This window comes from Meriones unguiculatus, chromosome 17 (assembly GCF_030254825.1).
Source record: "Meriones unguiculatus strain TT.TT164.6M chromosome 17, Bangor_MerUng_6.1, whole genome shotgun sequence".
Classification (NCBI taxonomy): Eukaryota; Metazoa; Chordata; class Mammalia; order Rodentia; family Muridae; genus Meriones; species Meriones unguiculatus.
Window position 1 is genome coordinate 16,677,103 of NC_083364.1, and position 17,041 is coordinate 16,694,143.

A 17,041-nucleotide genomic window follows, 5' to 3' on the forward strand; every position below is an offset into this window, starting at 1 on the left:
GGGCAGGCCCTGCGGGCCCCGGGCACACCCTGTAGGGCCAGCAGTGGATGCCCTGGGTCTTTAGGCTGCCCACACCGAGGAGCTCCAGCGGGACCAGTTTGTCCCGCACTGTCACCTTCAGCGTGTGGCAGCCACTGCCTTCCAGTCACTTCTCACACTAGAGGGTATCTGGTCGCCCACGGGCTTGCTCGGGCGCGACCAGGAGGTGCAGGCAACAGGGCAGGCTTGCAGGTCCTGCATTGTGCTCAGCCCAGCATCAGCACGGCTCTCAGCGGTGCTGGGGCTCCTAGCTGGTCCGGGAGCGCCAAGGCCTCAGTCTTGGACCCCTCCCACACACTCAGCAGCCACCCAGTACAGGCTTAGCCCTTGGGCTCTGGCCTTCTCCGCTCGGTCCACCCAGCCACCACGGCCACAGGATACCACGCCGTCGAAGGTCTCCCCACACCACTGCAGGATCTGGCGCAGGCGCGTGCGGTGCTGCCCGCCCGCCTGGCTTTCTCCAATAAGGGCAGAGTAGGTGGCAAAAAGGACACCCTCTGAGGTAGTGTTGTCGCCGTACTTGATCTGTGGACAGATTCAGCCATGGGTCTGTGTTCAGGGGCACTCCCCTGCCTCTGCATTCAGCCGCTGTCTGTGCCTGCCTACCTTGCTGAGGGCGTGCACCAAAATGCCCGGGGCCTCGATGTCTCTCAGGTCCCGTTCTGCGTCATACTTGAGGTCATTGGAGGCACTGAACCTGGGGAAAGGCCTGGTCAGGAGCCCCACTCCCTGCCCTACCCCACCTACCCGCTCCATTAGGCAAGGAGCTCACCACAGAGCCTTCTTCCGGCCACGCAGGTAGTTCTCCACTATGATGCCAGCCACTGTGCGGCCCTTGCCCACGCCGGCCCCATCCCCAATTAGGAAACCAGCACGCTGCCCACTGGGCAACAGAACCTCGTGTTGCTGTGGGTGAGCAGAGATTCGTCAGGTCAGGCCCGGGATGCCTGGTGCCCTCCTTATGAGCATGGTGGGCGGGGTGGGGCAGGGCCAGCTACCTGGCAGGCATAGGTGATGGCTTCCAGCTGTAAGGCAGACAGGGTGCCCTTGTCTGAGACAGGTAGGGCCAGGGTGTAGGTGATGTCTGGGGGGGGAACGCTGGACAGTGTGCTGGTCTCCACCACGCGGTCTGGGTGCTGCTTCCCAATCTTGGCTGGTGAGGGGACAGAGGGCAGAGTTGGCCCAGGACAAGGGAAGTAGCAGGCTACTGGAAGTGACTGGTAGGATCCTGCCGGCCAGCCACCGTGCACAGACCACCCCACTCCCGATGCCGCCACGCTGTGGGTGCGAGAATCTTGTCTTCCCAGGGCATCTCCATCCTGCCCTGGCCCCGACACTTACACTTGGATGGGACATAGTCGGCATAGGTCTCGGCGTGGCCCAGTTCTTCAGCCTCCTCCTCTTCCTCTGCCTCCTCCTCCTCAGGCTGGCTGTGTGACTGTAGGGAGCGACAGTCCACACTGCAGGGCCCCAGCACCCTGCTGTGGGAATGGAGACCCCACCCTTACCTCTAAGTGGGGCCTCAACTTTTCCAGGTGTATAACGGGCAGGGCAGCCCGGCATCCAGGCCTCCCAGGGCCCAGCACACTGGACATGCCTTTGGAGCCTCTCTCTAGATCCCCAGGAAATACCCCGGCTTTCCAGGTTACCTGGTAGCTGACGAGAAGTGGGGTGCTGGGGAGTGAGGTCGCCGGGTCTTCGAGAGCTGAAAATGGCCCACTAGGCAGGAACAGCTAGGGGACAGCAGGGTAGCGTGTAAGCCACGGCCTCTCATGCCAGCGTCTGTATCCTAGGCAGGGACTGCTCATTTTCAGGGGTGAGAGCCCTGCCCCCCTCAACCTGGACTCGGCAGGCCCTGGCAGGGTGGGCTGCGAACAGCTGTGTCCCTCTGGCACATGAGAGACTATAAGATGGTAGCCCCTGGTCCAGGGAAAAGTGGACAAGAGCCAGCCAGCCAGTCCTGGCATGCAGACTTGGGCCCTGAGGGCTGGGCAAATGTCCTCGGGAGTGACTGAGTACCCAGTAGCTGAGGGCGGCCGCCACCTGTGGTGGGATCTCAAGATCTCCCCAGGGCAAAGGTTCCTTTGTGGGTGGTCAGGTGAGAATGTCCCCCACACTGTGACTGGACTCCAAATGTCACACAGCAGAGACGGAATACCAGCCACAGGCGCTGACCCTGGTCTGGACAAATGGTGTGGCCTGGCCGGTGGGCTGAGTCTGTGGCCACAGCAGGGTACAGGTCGCTCCTGCGCAAACTGATTATCAACTCCTCAACCTAAAGCTATATGGATATATTTTAAAGATTTATTTATTTTACGTGTATGGCTGTTTTCCTTCTATGCGTGTAAAGCGCACTGTGTGAACGCAGTGCCTGTGGAGGCCAGAAGAAGGTGCTGGACCCCTAAACCAGAGTTATACATGGTTGTTATCTACCATGTAGGTGCTGTGAACAGAGCCTGCGTACCCCCTTTTTCTTCAGACGGGCTCAGGTAGCCCAGGCTGGCCTCAAACTTCCTTTGTAGCCAAGGATGACCCTGAACTCCCGATCCTCCTGCCTCTGTCTCCTGGGCCCCTGGTGACATACACAGCGCACCTAGCCCACGTGGCCCAGGGGATGGAAGCCAGGGCTCCGTGGAGCCAGGAGAAGGCTCTACTCAAGGAGCCCAGGCCTCTGCTTAGCTCACTTGAGACGCAGAACCCTAAGGGAGGACACGAGTCTTTAGGGCACTCTGGGACCGTCACTGTCGCAAGGCCCTTGTTCTGCTGGGAACAGGGCCAGGGATGTTGAAAGCCAGCGGAAGCTTGGGAAGGTTGCAAGTCCACACTCAGCCCTCCTGCCTTCTTGCTCTCTCTCTCTTTTTTTCTTTCTTAAATTAACAAAAACCCAAACAGCCTGTGGAGGTTCCTGGAAGGCTGAGTCATGTTCCGGGCCGGGGCAGCAAAGGGTGTTGGGTTTCAGATATGGAGCTTGGTCCCGGCAGCCTGGGGCCCTGGACGGGGTGGGCAGGACCCTGTGGCCTTGATCTCAGGAGGAACAGGCCTTGAGGCTCCACACAGCAGGGGGTGGGGTGGGGTACACAGGGGCCCCTGTCCTGCTGGCCCTGTGCCAACTGGGCCTTAGCTTGGAGTGTAGGGCATCAAGGTCTCCCCCTGGAGGCTCCTGGATGCATTCCTAACTTACACTCTCAAGGTCTAGGAGCTTCATCTGGAAGACCTTGGAGAGGCCTGGACTGGGGTGCCTTGCATTGCTGCGATCAGGGACCAGGTCAGGCTCCATGAGCTCTGGGCACACCAGGAACCCCCGCGGTCAGGAGAACCATCCATGGCTCCCAGACGTTATTAGTGTCCTCTTGGGGGCAACACTTCTGGCTAAGATCCCTCTAGGCTGGAGTCCTGCACACCCCGAAGCCTGTGCTGCACATTCGCCTGCTGTGTGTGCAGGGAGGGACACAGGTCGGTCCTGGGAGCCAGGGTTCCCAGAGACTCTGCTTGCCTCACTGTGGTGCTTCCTGTGGTCTCATGGGGTCAGGGAACAGACCCGGCATTAAACCATCAGCCACATGTTCCCTCAGCCTGAACGCGAGGCCAGGTGCTCCCTGGGAGGCGTCGTGGGGCCTGCAGGGCGCTCAGCAGGGTCACTATCGCCCACCCCGGGCCAGGAGCTGCCCCTCCCTGCACTGGTCACAGTGTCTGTCTCCCGACACTGCCTGGGGTCCACTGAGGCCAGAGTTCCTGGGGTAAGAATTGATAAGCCAAATTGCCTTTGATGTTGGACGTGCTGGCACACACCTTCACCCAGTGCTCGGTAGGCTGAGATGGTTGGGATCAGGAGTTCAAGGTTAACCTTGACTACAGAACAAAGTTGAGACTAGACTGGGCTCTGTGGGACCCTGGCTCGGACACTAAAAAAGAAACCAAGGAAAATAAACTCAAGCTGCTTTTCATTTCTCTCTAGGTTTCACCTGGGTTCCCAGCAGGGGGCCCGAGGGGACCTCGGTTGTGCGGCAGGCCTCTAGGGCTGTGGGGTTGGCTGGCCAGCCTCTGGGGTCCAGGACCCCTTATAACCCAGGCCTGAGCATGCTGCTGTCATCATTCCCAAGCTCTGGCCAGGCCCCTGCTCTACCCCGTATCACCAGGGCGGCCCTGGAGGTGCCACACACGGGCGCTGACCTTGTCGTGCGAGGTTGAGGTGGTGCTGACGTCCCAGATGGTAGGCACCTCGTTGAGGCTGTCGGCCTGCGGGAAGTCAGGTGTATCTGGGATGTCGGACAGGGAATCCACAGACGAAGAGAAGATGGAGACATTGGAGAGGTCCTCAAGGAATGAGGGGTCCTAGGGGACAGGCACAGGTGAGGCAGTGGCTGGCCATGTGTGCGCGTCCAGGCAAGCAACAATGTGTTGTGCTACACAGTGAGTGGAGTATTACACAGCCAAGAAGAGTGACGTCCCACACACAGCACAGCATGCAGTGACCCAGGACATGGTGCTCAGTGACAGCAAGACACATGAGGCCACACAGTGTGGACTCTGGGCCAGAAACAGGACCTCAGTGATGGCAAGGGGATGTAGGGGTTCCAGGGGTGGGAGGGCTGGGTGATGATAGTGGGGATGGGATGGAATGTTCTAAAAGTCATAAATACACAGCTGTGAATACATCAAAACCACAGAAATGTACAGTTTAAATGAGTGAACCAGATGGAATATGAATAAAACTTAATAAACATACACCTGTCTACTCAGCAGCCCAGGCTAGACTCAAATTCACGGCATTCCTACTCCCTCAGCCTCCCAAGGTGTGAGCCACCATGCCAGCCAGCCAGTCAGGAATCCCGCCTCCGCCTGAGAGCGCCCTGCAGGTGGGGGTCCCCTGCCCCACCCTGCCAGACAAGGGATCGCGGCTCGGTGACCACCCTGAAGGCCGGGGCTTAGGCAGAACCACTGCCTCCCTGTGCCCTGCGGTCCAGATGAGCCACCAGCCCCAGCATGGCAGTCCAGTGGCAGGAAACTGAGGGTCCTGCTGACACCTGCCCTTGGGGCCAGGGGACCTGCTGCAGAGCCCCATTTACGCTTTCTGTCCCCGGCCTTGACAGAGCACTCCGAGGGTGCTCTACCTGGGAGGAACCCTTGGAGGATGGACTGCCCTGGGGGAGGGGCTGTCCCTGAACCTGCTCAGCCCAGGTTAGCGCTCTCTCTCTGCCCCAGGGCACAGGAAGGCTAGGTCGGGAGGGACAGAAGGCCTGAGTGTGGCTCTGAGCCGCCCCAGCCTGCTTTGCCACTGCTCTTCAGGGCTTGTCTCCATAGACTCAAGAGTCCTGGTCCTGGCCCAGTACTGGCATGGGGACAGCTGCAGGTGCTGACCCCTTGGCTGAGGCCGGTCAGGGTCATCTGCTTTCACTCAGGAGAGGGGAGTCAATTGGCTGGGCACCTGGTGGCTTCCTGGGGAACCCTGAGTGACACGGGATGCCGTGGGGCTGGGTTTTACAACCCTCACCTCCCAGGGCCCTACAACAACACTGTGGAGGTGGCAGCCTGTATTCAGGGCAGGAAAGGGCACCATGGGCTCTCGAGAGCCTGTGTCCCCATCATGTGCTGGGTGTAGGCTTGGACAGCCACAGCTCGCGCCCTGTCCCCAGCACAGCACCCAGTCTCAACCCTTTTTGGGACAGCCTTGAGATCCTTGCTCTCCAGCACGGTGAGAAAATCCCCTAGGAGAACGTAGCCCTGGGGCATTGGGTTTGCACGTCTCAGGGCTCCTGAGGACCCATGAGCAAGGTGCCCAGCACACTCCCACAGTGGCCCTAGCTAGTCAGTGGATCACAAGGCCCACACTGAGGAGACCAAGGCTTAGCAAAGCCACTGGCAAGAGCAGCTCCAATCCTGTTCTGTCACCACTTTCCCCGGGACGCTCAGGAGCTGTGGCTCTTACAGTGGCCTCAGCCCAGATGGGGACAATGCCAGCTAAGGCTGGCCCCAGGAAGCTACCTGAGGGGACAGGATGGCCCATTTCCTAAGGGGTCGCAGACGGAGGAAGAAAGTGAGGGGAAACTGAGGCAGGCCACTCTGGTTGTGTGGTTGTGGAAAGCTCCTCATCAGTGTGATGGGTATGAAGCAGGGATGGGAAGTGAGGCCCTGAGGGCTACACGGGGCTACTCTGGAACTCTAATTTTCTGAGGCACTCTCACATTGCTCAGGCTGACCTCAAACTTGCTATATTGCCCAGGATGGCCTTGAACCCCCAATCCTCCTATCTCCACCTCCAGTGCCAGGGTGGCAGGAAAGTGCCTTGCCTGGCACCTTCCACACCAGTCTAAAACTTCTATCAACAAAGCCAGCGAGGAATAAATGTCTTGACACCACCTCCACCCATGGGCACGGGGGTGGGGTGGGGTACTTCATCTGGACACAGGGCTTCCGGAATACCCAGGCCTGACCCTGCTCACCTGAGTGCCAATACACAAGACACTTCGGGACTCAGCTAATTTACACTGACCCACACTGGTGAGGCGCCCTTCATGGGAAAGGCCACAGCTAGGTGCCTGGTCCCCTGGGTGCTCTGGGCCTCCCCTGCAGGAGGCTCTAAGGATGGGGTCCCGGTGAGGCCCTTCTAAGATCTATACCTTGTTGGGTGGCACATGAGGAGGTTGGGAGGGTCCCTACTATGGTTAAGGCTGCAGTATCTGAAGCAGCCCTGCTGGGAGTGGGGGTGGGGGAATCGGCAGGAACTAGCCCTAAATCTTCCCAGGCCTCTGAAGTCACACAGCAGACACCTCCCCAGCCCAGGAAGACAAACCCAGAAAGGACCCACAGAAACACAAATACCCCAACTCCTCCTGGACTGGAGGACCAGAGGCAAGGTGGGTTCCCTGCTCTGCCCGTCCTACCAGACCTGGCAGAGACTGAGTCTTGCCCTTTGGAGTTCACTACAGTCCCTCCTGGGCTGAGGACACCCTCACCTCAGCCCTCCCCCAGCACAGAGGGCAGCTGGGCTGCCTGCACCTGTGGCTCCTCCCCACAGTCAACCTCATGCAGCCACTACCCCGAGTCCCAACTCTCTAGCTTAAAAAAATCTGGCATGTTCACTGTAACTTGCCAAGAAAAGTACAGAGTGGCCAGAGCTGGGGGCGTCCCTCGACACCGCTCTGCCACCTGTGGGAGCTCAGGGGCGCCACAGGTGGCTCTGGGTGGCCCTGCTGGTCCCAGGCTGGTTACCTTGTTGAGCGCGGCGAACTGCAGCCAGAAGCGCAGCTGCGACATTGTCGGGGTGCGGGGCGCTGAGCAGTGGCCTCCGTGTCCCCCTGGAAGCACAGCCGGGGAGCGCCAGCCTCATGACCACGGTGGCCAAAGGCTCAGCGGCTCAGAGTCCGCAGCGCCTACCGATCTTGCCGACCCCATTTGCATGAGGGTTAGTCACCGGCTCCCGACTTCCCCTAAGGCTGGGCTGGGTTTCAGGAAATGATGCCTGCCTGGTAAGTCAGGGCAGTTACTGGCAGAGCTCGGAGAATTACTGTAGGGGGCGGATCGGCCCAGAAGGGCTGTCAACAACGGCAGGCAGGCGGCGCACCCTGCCGGGGCCCAGCGCCTGGTCTGACCCCACTCCTCTGGGGCATCCCATGGGGGCAAAAGACAAAGCCTCAGTTTCCCTGGGACTGCTGAAGCCCAGGGCTCCGTGCTGTGTGCCAGCCCCTCCCCCAGGGGATCACAAAGAACAGGGGCTGTAGGCACAATCGTGAGAAGCTGGGCTAGGGGAAGTAAAGCCTGGGTACCCTTCTGTTCTTCCCTTAAGATGAACTGGGGCTCCCTAACCCTTCACTAAACCACATCCTCCAGTTTCCTCATCCCAGGGCCACAAATGTTCATTCCTGGTGTCCCCACAGGGGCTGGGATGCTGAGGACAGACCCCAGGGCCACAAAGCAGGAGCCACTTCTGCTGTGGGCGGGCAGGAGTGCAGCACAGTGGCGTGGCCCCCCACAGGGCTACAGCTGTGGCTGCCTGGGAGCTGCGGCTTCTCCTGCTGTAGGGTGAGGTACACCAGGAGGAAGGCCACACAGTGTCAGAGGCTGAGGAGCCCAGGCCAGCAGGATCCCATCCAGGAGCAGCCAGAGCAAACCCATCTCCCAGCCCCTCATCCTCCCAAGAGCCCTCGTACTGCAGACAGGCACAGCACGGAGCAACCTGTCAATTCCAATCAGCACAGTGAAGCCGGGCATTGTGGTGCATCCTTGCCGAAACAGCCCTTCAGAGGCTGAGCCAGGGGGATTGTGAGTATAGCCTGGGCTACACTGCAAGACCTTATGTCAAAAAACTCACAACAGAAATCTGAGCAGGATGCCACCTCCAAGAACAGCTAAGTCAAAGCCAACAATGCCAACTGCTGGTGAGGGTGTGGGGAGCTGAAGCCCGAGGCCTCTGGGGAAGCAGCTTCTCAGACAGCAGAGTGCTGGCTCAGATCTAACCTCACAAACACATTTCCAAATACTTGTGGGAAAACTAGGAGCACCCACAGCAGTGAATCACAGCACCAAAGAAGGAAACAGTGGTGTCCACCGGCGCACGAAGCATGCCTTGTCCTCAGACAGGAGTATCACACAGCCACGAACACAAGAGAGGCTCCAGCAGGGCAGTGTAGAGGAACCATAAGGTCACAGTGCTCAGAAACAGCCAGACACAGGCCCGCTCACGGCGTGGGCTACAAGGGCTGGGGATGGGATGGGTACACCTTTCTTTGAGAGACAGAATGTTCTAGAACTACATAGAGGTGAGGGATGCCTGCATCCATAAATATAGTCTATGCAGTCGAGGCTAACCTCCAGCTCCTGATCCTCCCGTAGGTGCTGAGTGGACTTTGAAAGGACAATCTTTACAGCTATGGGAATCCCAAGAACCAAGGGCCCAGCGCTGGTGGAACACATCTCATCTCAGCCCTCTGTGGACTGCAGGCCAGCCTGGTCTACAGAGTGAGCTCCAGGACAGCCGGGGCTACACAGAGAAACCCTGTCTTGGGGGTGGGGGTAGACAAAGACTGGAGGAACTAATATGAAAAGCCAAAGCCTCGACACTCCCCAACAGTGAGGACACCGGGCCTGGGGTGCTCCCAGGGGTCAGAGTCAGGTGGGTATAAGGAGAAAGCACTCAGGGTGTGGGGGGAGGGGTCTCTGACCATAGCTGTGGGTGATTCTGCCCCTCCCAGCCCCTGGAGGCCAGGCACGAGATGGGAAGGGAACTCTAGGAGCCAGGAAGACTGGCTGGGAGCTCTCTGAGAGTCAGCCTGGGAGGAGGGAGAACTAGGAACATGGGAAAGAGGGACCCGAGGACTTCAGCAGCAGAAGGCATTACGTCATCCTGATGGACAGGGCAGGCTAGGGCACAAAGCCTAGTGGTGGCCAGGAGTGACAGAGCTAGCCCGAGGGCATGGACAGGTTATGGGACCACCAGCAACTTTGTCTTTGGACCTGGTAGAGGCAGTGGGGTGGGAAGGAGAGCCTGAACCATCTGACCTTAGGTTCAACTCCCCACTGTGTCTCCTTTTGCCTTGGTTGCCCATCCTCCTGTCCACCTGGTGAAGGACTGTATGGCCAGGCTGGGAACAGCGGAGTTTCCTGTACCACGCAGGGGACAGAACAGGACAGGGAGGACTGCTAGCCTAACATAGGGGACCCCAGGGCAGAGAAGCAGGGCTGGCCTGGATGGCAGAAGGCAGCCAGCAGCTCATCCCAGCTGCTACAGTGACATGGTGGCTCATGTGATCCCAACACTCAGGAGGCTGAGGCAGGAGCCCTGTCACAAGGTCAAAACAGCCTGGGCTTCATAATGAGATAAGCCAGGCCTGGTGGCACACACCTTTAGTCTCAACACTTATGAGACAGATTTCTGTGAGTTCAAGGCCAGCCTGATCTACATAATAAGTTCTAGGAAAGTAAGGGACATGTAGAGTCCTATCTCAAAAAACCAAAACAAAGCAAAACCAACCAAAGAGAAAGAGAAAGGAGAACGCAGGAGCTGGTGCAGGCTTGGTGGGCAGAGCGCGTGCTCAGAGTGCAGAGCTTCATCACAGGGCACCACGGAAACTAGACATGGGGGTGGAGCTGAGAAGACCAGGAGTTCAAGATCATCCTCAGCTACATAATAAGTTCAGGGCTAGCCTGCACTACAGAGACCCTATCTCAAGAAAAACATACAATATGACACAACACAACACTCCTGTTAGAACAGGCTGTGTCTGGCCCTGGCTCCTAGCAACACAGTCCTTACAGAAATACTGGGCTACTGTGAGGTTCTGCAGGGTCACGGTGAATTTTTCCCCACCACAGCTGTCCCTATGACATGGAGGGACAGACACAGGAGGAGCCCTGACACAACAGGCTGGAGACAGCCTCAGAGGTAAGGGGTGCCTGGGACAGTGGGAGTGCCCAGGGAGGCACTGTGAAGACCCCCTGGGCCAGCAGGCTCCCCAGCTGGGAGAGACGGTTCTTAATGGTTTGGGCTGCAGGCCCCGCTGCCCTGCCCACCCTTGCCTCTCCACGAGCCGTGGCCTGTGGCTCACAGTCCTGCGCACAGGCAGCCCAGGCCACAGTGGATCTCGACACGCAGGGTCCCCACAACCCACAGCCCACGTCTCTACAAGCCGGGAGCAGCTACAGCCGCCGCCGGTGTGGCTTCCTGTAATCTAGCGCCCCTCTCTGGCCCTCCTCTCCCTGATGCCGGTAAGCCGTTGCGCAGGCAGTGGCCAGACCTCTGATCCCCGCTAGCATTTGCAGAGCAGTCGATGCGATGCGCTGCGCTGCGGGGCGGGAGGCAGCAGCGCTCCTTCCTGAGCGTGAGCTCATCTAGCTTCCCAGCAGCTGGCCAAGTGAGCGCTTTACGGGACACACAGCCTTGAGGGAAGCGGGGGGCCTGGGGTGCGGCCTACCTGTGCACACAGGGCTCCTGCAGGCTACCCTCCCTGTACAGGGGCTAGGGGTAATGAGTGGCGGGACCACGGCCAAGAATGTGGGGTCTGTACGGCTTTGCATCTACCCAGGGGGCTTCAGGGAAGACACACAGCTTGATGGGGGGACTGGGAATGCTGAGGACACCCAAGCGGTCCAGGAGGGGTACAGCCCAGAAGAGGCCTGAGGAGAACGCAGAAGAGGGGCAGGTGGTTCTAGATGGCAGGCCCTCCCCCAGGCCTCCGGCCCCCCTCGCTCCCATCTGACCCAGGCTCTGCCCCAGCATGAAACACCTGCCCTCCCAAGTTAAGAGCCAACTATGTGTAAACCCCCAGTACTCAAAGGCTGACAGCTCTGGCTGCAGTCTCCAGCCACACCCACGCTCCTCGGGATGCACCCCTGAACCACAGTATCAAATCCCCACGAAAACGCTTGTCATCCACGATGGTCAAATGGATAATCAAGTTCCTGCAGATGAGCGGACAACACACACGTGGAGTATTGCTCAGCCATGAGAGGTAATGACAGGCCACAGTGTGGAGGGGCTTGAAGACATCGCCAGAGGCCCAGACGCAAGAGGCCACACAGTGTGGGGCTCCATACAGGAAATGTCCAGAGCAGGGGACTCCAGAGACAGGAAAAGGATTCTTGGGTGCTGGGGACTGAGGAGGGAGAGATGGTGGTTCATGGGATGGGTGACATGGGAGCTTGGGAGTCACATGATGTCTCAACTAAAAAAAACTCAAGAATGGAGACAAAACCAGGTGTCGAGTAGCCACGCACCTGTACAGCCCAGGGTGCGCTATTCCCACAGGGGCCCGTGGAGCTGTTCCGGTCACCACGCAGGGGTATGGGAGCCCATGGGGTAGGGGCTCCGTGCCGCCTAGAGAAGGAAGGCCGAGCAGGGATGCACCGAGCCCTTTCCTGGGAGAAGCAGACGGTCGAGGACTGGGACTGGCTGAAAAGGAAGGCAGGGCTCCAGGGGGACTGTCAGGCACTCAAGACACTTGGTGGGAGCCCAATGTGACCAGTGTGTGACGTGGCGGGTCCAGTCAGCAGCTGCTGGGGGCCCAGGTCTCAGAGATAAGCAGCATCATGGGAAATGCTGTCAGGGGAGGGGACCCCACAGCTCATAGCAGAGGGATGAGGAGGCTGAGCACAGGGCCTGAGCAGAAGGCAGCAGACATCAGAGGCATCTTCCAAGCTGCCTTGAGCACAGGAGGCTCCTACCCATGGGGAAGGGACAGTCTCAGATAACATTTGGTCTCTTCTATTTCTCTTTCTGTTGTAGTTTTTTTGTTGCTTTGAGATAGACTCTCAAGGTGTAGCCCAGGAACACCTCAAACTCTCCATCCTCCTGCCTGGCTCCCAGAGTGTGAGTGAGGATGGGAAGACCTTCACAGGCTTTCTCCTTGTAGGCATAAGGCACGTGGCTCATCTCTTTTCTCTTTTTGCTTCTTCTGCCAGGAAGCTCAGGGGCTCATGTTTAGTTCCCAGCTTCTGTCCAAGCAGAGGTGGGTTTTCCGTTCTGACTCCTGGTTCACACTGTGGTAGGGGACATGTCCACAGAGCACAGAGGCCACATGAGGGTTGGGGTGTCTGCTTTTCTTGCCACAGGAACAAACTGGGAAACTGTGTCCTGAAGCCAGTGTGAATCCTGCCACCTGCAAGGCAGAGACTACACGCAGGCAGGTGGGGCAGCATCTCCAGCGGGCTTGCAGCCCTCCTCCCTGCTCGGGGCTGGCAGCGCGGCATCTCGTAAGCTCTGACTCTCGCTGTCTGCCTCAGGGAGAGGCCCCTAGCTCGGGGTCCTTACTGAAGCCACTCCTTCTGCCCTGCTGTGAGGCTTGGCTTAGGTCTGGCTCCTTCTTGGAATTAGAGGCCATCTGTGGCCTGGGGAGATGGGGGGCGTGGAAGCAGGTGATGAGCTTGGGCCCCACTGCCAGTTTTAACAGAGTCCCCTGGATCCAACCTTTTGTGGACAGGGCACAGGCATGAGGGTGGGCACCTCCAAAGCATTCTGGGGTCCATGTGTGCAAGACACACAATCAGCAAGTGCTCAGTAAATGCTCACCCACTGGATGGAAACGGCCAGCCACTGATGAGAGGTAACAGCTAGCCGCCGTGTCGTCAGATGTGTGGGGACAAATGGGGTTCATACAAGCAGCCCACACGAGCACCGCTGGCAGAGCAAGGGGGTGGCTCACCTCGTGGAGTTTTGACCACAGGGAGGCAGGAGTGGGCCTCTGGCATCAGAAGAGAGATAGAGACAGATAGACACAAAGACAGAGGGTAGAGACAGGGAGACATACAGAGACAGAGTGTGATAGCTGATCTTGGTTGCCAGCTTGACATCTGGAATCAACCAGCCCAAGCAGCTGGGTACACTTGTGGGAGTCTCTTGACTGGACCACCCTAAACCTGGGCCACACCGTCCGGTGGCAGCCCACACAAAAGGGCGTGGAGGAGGAAGCTTTTGCTTTCTGCCTGCTTGCCCTCACTCTCGCTGGCGGGTTCATCTACCCTGCTGCGGAGGCATTCCTTCGCTCGTGTTAGAACCTACTTGTTCAGGATTCCAGTGCAGACCGAAGAGCAGCGCTCCCTAGGAATCCGCCAGGACTCCAGCTCTGGATCGGGACTGCTGAGACACCCAGCTTCCTGGACTGAGAGACTATGGGAGAGAGCCACAGACGGACTCCAGACCACAGCCTGCCACAAGCCACTCTGCCGAATGGCCACGTGTGCCTGTATATCTCCCCTGTGTATGACATACACTGTATCTTGTATATTCGTTCATTAGTTCTATTCCTTTAGAATCCCGACTGACACAAAGACAGACACACAGAGGCAAAGACAGAAAGACAGAGGAGGCAGCCAGAAAGGGGCTGATAGGCTGGGCTGGTTTCCTTGTTGTGGTCTGAGGAGCCTCTTCACACAGAGGCGTGAGCCATTGCCTGTTACTGAGCAGACACCTCTGGGACAGCTGGCTGGCATAAGTCCCTGAGTGGCAGTGAGGGGGCCGGTGGAGCAGCTGCTTTGGTGTCCCACAGGGAATGGGATTCAAACTCTTTCCTGGGCTCTGCGGGTGAGCTTTTCTGCCACACAGGCTGCACAGGGCACGGGCACTTGTGTAGGGCCTGCAGGGAGGTCCTGCCACAGTGCAGGCAGAAGACACCATGGCAGCCAGTGAGGACGCTCTACCAGCGGGCCCCAGCCCCTGGCAGCCTTTAGCCTTCCTCATAAAGCTCCCAGGCTGTGAAAAAGTCACCTCCAGACACAACCCCACAACCCCGAGGCGAAGTGCCAAAGGCCAGTGACAGCAGATCTCAATCCCACGATGCCAAGGCCAGCCTGGCCTTGATCCTCCCTGCCCAGAGTGGCCTCGAATCCCTGTGCCAGTCAGCCCTGTTGAAAACCAGTGGCCACAGCAACAGCTAAGAGCCCTGTGCAGTGGGCGCAAGGAAGACTGTTACCTGAGGAAAGTCGCTGCTTTTGGAGAAGAAGCTGGGGACGCTGGCTGGGGTGGGATAGCTGGTTTCAGGGCAGGACTGGCCACCAAGGAATGGGGTGGAGCCCACGAACTGTCTGCAAGAAGAAGTCAGGATCGTCACCATGGGGCTGGGTGAGGTGAGGGAGACAGAGGATCCCAGTACTCCTCACAACTCATGGGAGCTCAACCACGTGGCTTTGCCAGCCACGCTGAGCAGCCACGGTCTGGCCCAGGCACTTCAGACACACAGCTGAGAACATCCTGGACCAGGCTTGAAACAGTCCACCAACCTGCCCCTCAGCTCTGCACCAAGACAGGATGGACAATCATACCCTAAGACTCCGAGTCCCTCCCTGTCCATCTCCCTGTCCTGCTCCTCAGTGGCCAAGAAGAGTGAGGAGAAGGCTGGGACCAGAACGGATGCCAGTCTTGTCATGGCTGCCTCTCTCCCACCTGAGTAATGACACTCTAAGGTGAGGAGGGCCAGACTCAGTGAGCTGTGCTGACCCTGGGGGTAGGCTCAAGGGAACTCGGAAGGGCAGAAAAGGAGGTCCCAGAGCCTCTCCTCTCAGGGCTCCAACTCCTTGTCCTCCTTGGTTCCCAGAGCAGAGAGGCAGTGGCCATCTTAGGCTTCTACCTCTTACCTGGAGAATTTCCTAAGACAAACATGACGGCTGCATGCACCTGGTAAGGGCTGAGTTTACATAATAAATTCCAGAGCCTGCACTGGGGAGACAGCTCTGTGCAGAAGAGCATTTGCTGTGCAGGTGAGGACCTGTACCCCACAGAGCAGGGCGTGGCCGCACACACCTATGACCTCAGCACTGGGAGAAGCGGAGGCAGCCACAGTGGTGCACTCCAGGTCCAGTGGGAGATCCAGTTTCAAAAACCAAGGTGGGCCGGGCAGCGGTGCACGCCTGTAATCCCAGCACTCAAGAGACAGGCAGGCAGATCTCTGAATTTGAGGCCAGCCTGGTCTACAGAGCGAGCTCCAGGACAGCCAGGGCTCTGTTAAACAGAGAAACCCTGTCTCAAAAAACAAAACAAACAAACAAACAAACAACCAAAACCCCCGAAAGATTAAAACAATGCCCCCTACCCCCAAACCAAGGCAGATGGGACTGGAGAGATGGCTCAGTGGTTAAAGCACTGGCTCCCGGCACCCAAATGGCAGCTCACAACCATCTGTAATTCCAATTCTAGGAGACCCAACACCTTCTTCATGCATGTCATGTACAGACATACATGCAGTCAAAATGCCCATATATGAGCTGGGTGTGATAGCCACCCTTTAATCCCAGCACTTGGGAGGCAGAGGCAGATGGAGCTTTGTGAGTTCTACACCAGCCTGGTCTACAGAGTGAGCTCTGGTCAGGGTTACACACAGCCAGTGTTGACCTCTGGCTCCACATGTACAGGCACATGCAGGCACGCGGCATCCTTAAACGGCCCCTCAAGCATCACAAAACACTCAGAAGCTGTAACCGCATCTGCTTTGAGATGTCTGCACACTCCCCAGGCAGACTCCTTCTAAGCCTTCAAAACCCAGGGCTCTCTGGGTGTCCTGGAGTCCTCCCCCAGTAACTCCTCCATCTCAAAGCCGGCTGATGAGACGCAGGGCTCAGCCAGCGCTCTCTCCAGACCCTGGGGCCCTCGGTGGGCTCTGGCCATGCAGAGGTGAGGTGAGGCCCCACTGCCACACTTACTGGTTTTCACTGGAGAAGATGGGATGCGCCGGTGGGAAGTTGCTCCACCATGGACGGTGCAGGAGCGGATTCTGAAACAGAGGGCACTGGGTGGCAGGAGGAAAGCAGGGCCCCAGTGTGCAAAGGCAGGGCTTGGACAACCAGTGAGTCAGCCAGGGTCTCAGCCTGCCCATGTGCATGAGGGAAGCCATGGAGGGTTGCAATGCAGACAGCAGGGGGTAATGATGCACTAAGTGTGGGGGTATGGCCCCGGAAGGCTGAAAACATCCCCTGCCAACAAGAGCCCTGGAGGCTGTGCATGGAGGGGTTGGAACATGGCTTGGTGACAGAGCCCCTGTCTAGAATCCCCCAGTAAGGGAGCGGTTTGGGAATGGATTAGGCTGGGGATGTAGCTCCAGGCACTGAGGCCCAAAGCATACCCTGGGAAAAGTTGAGGTTCACCCGCAACCTCTTCAACAGGAGATCAACATTCCTATCCCTAATGGGGCTTTGGCTCTGCCTTAAATGGGCATCATGGAATGTCACCATAAAGTACATACAGCCTGGTGGTCCCAGTTCAACCCACTGAGAGCCCACCATCCCAGGTCTCTCCCTGAAATCCTGTTTCAGAATCACACCACAAGGATGGAAGGAGGGAGGAGGAGGCAGCGATATTTATAGCACAGGAAATTGGACTCTCTCCAAAGGCCCGACAATAGGGAAATAATTAAGTAAATTATGGGCTGTGGATGAAGGAACAGTGGGCGGGAAACACAGAAAGCCAAGCAGGAGATAGGAGGTCGGTATGGCCTAGTTGCCACTGGCCGCAGGCATTGGAAGCTAGCCAGGGTTTCTGAGCTGCAAGTGACATTCTGGGTATCAGTAGTTGTTGCTTCCGCCA

The 17,041-nt window shown here is 58.1% G+C and overlaps 1 protein-coding gene across 5 annotated transcripts in view; it reads right to left on the bottom strand.

Annotated features, from left to right (window-relative positions):
• Nucleotides 1–17,041, bottom strand: part of Sbno2 (strawberry notch homolog 2) — a 45,639-nt gene that overhangs the window by 10,791 nt on the left and 17,807 nt on the right. For 4 of the 5 annotated variants that reach the window (XM_021641815.2, XM_021641816.2, XM_021641818.2 and 1 more), the window contains exons 3-11: nucleotides 16,162–16,232; nucleotides 14,439–14,550; nucleotides 4,210–4,371; nucleotides 1,689–1,772; nucleotides 1,381–1,477; nucleotides 1,038–1,192; nucleotides 812–945; nucleotides 646–736; nucleotides 421–564 (exon numbers count right to left, since the gene is read on the bottom strand). In XM_021641815.2, the coding sequence (XP_021497490.1) occupies nucleotides 421–564; nucleotides 646–736; nucleotides 812–945; nucleotides 1,038–1,192; nucleotides 1,381–1,477; nucleotides 1,689–1,772; nucleotides 4,210–4,371; nucleotides 14,439–14,550; nucleotides 16,162–16,232 (1,050 nt within the window). Of the gene's footprint in view, nucleotides 1–420; nucleotides 565–645; nucleotides 737–811; nucleotides 946–1,037; nucleotides 1,193–1,380; nucleotides 1,478–1,688; nucleotides 1,773–4,209; nucleotides 4,372–7,248; nucleotides 8,167–14,438; nucleotides 14,551–16,161; nucleotides 16,233–17,041 lie in introns of those variants that run through there. The other variant, XM_021641821.2, reaches the window with a different exon arrangement.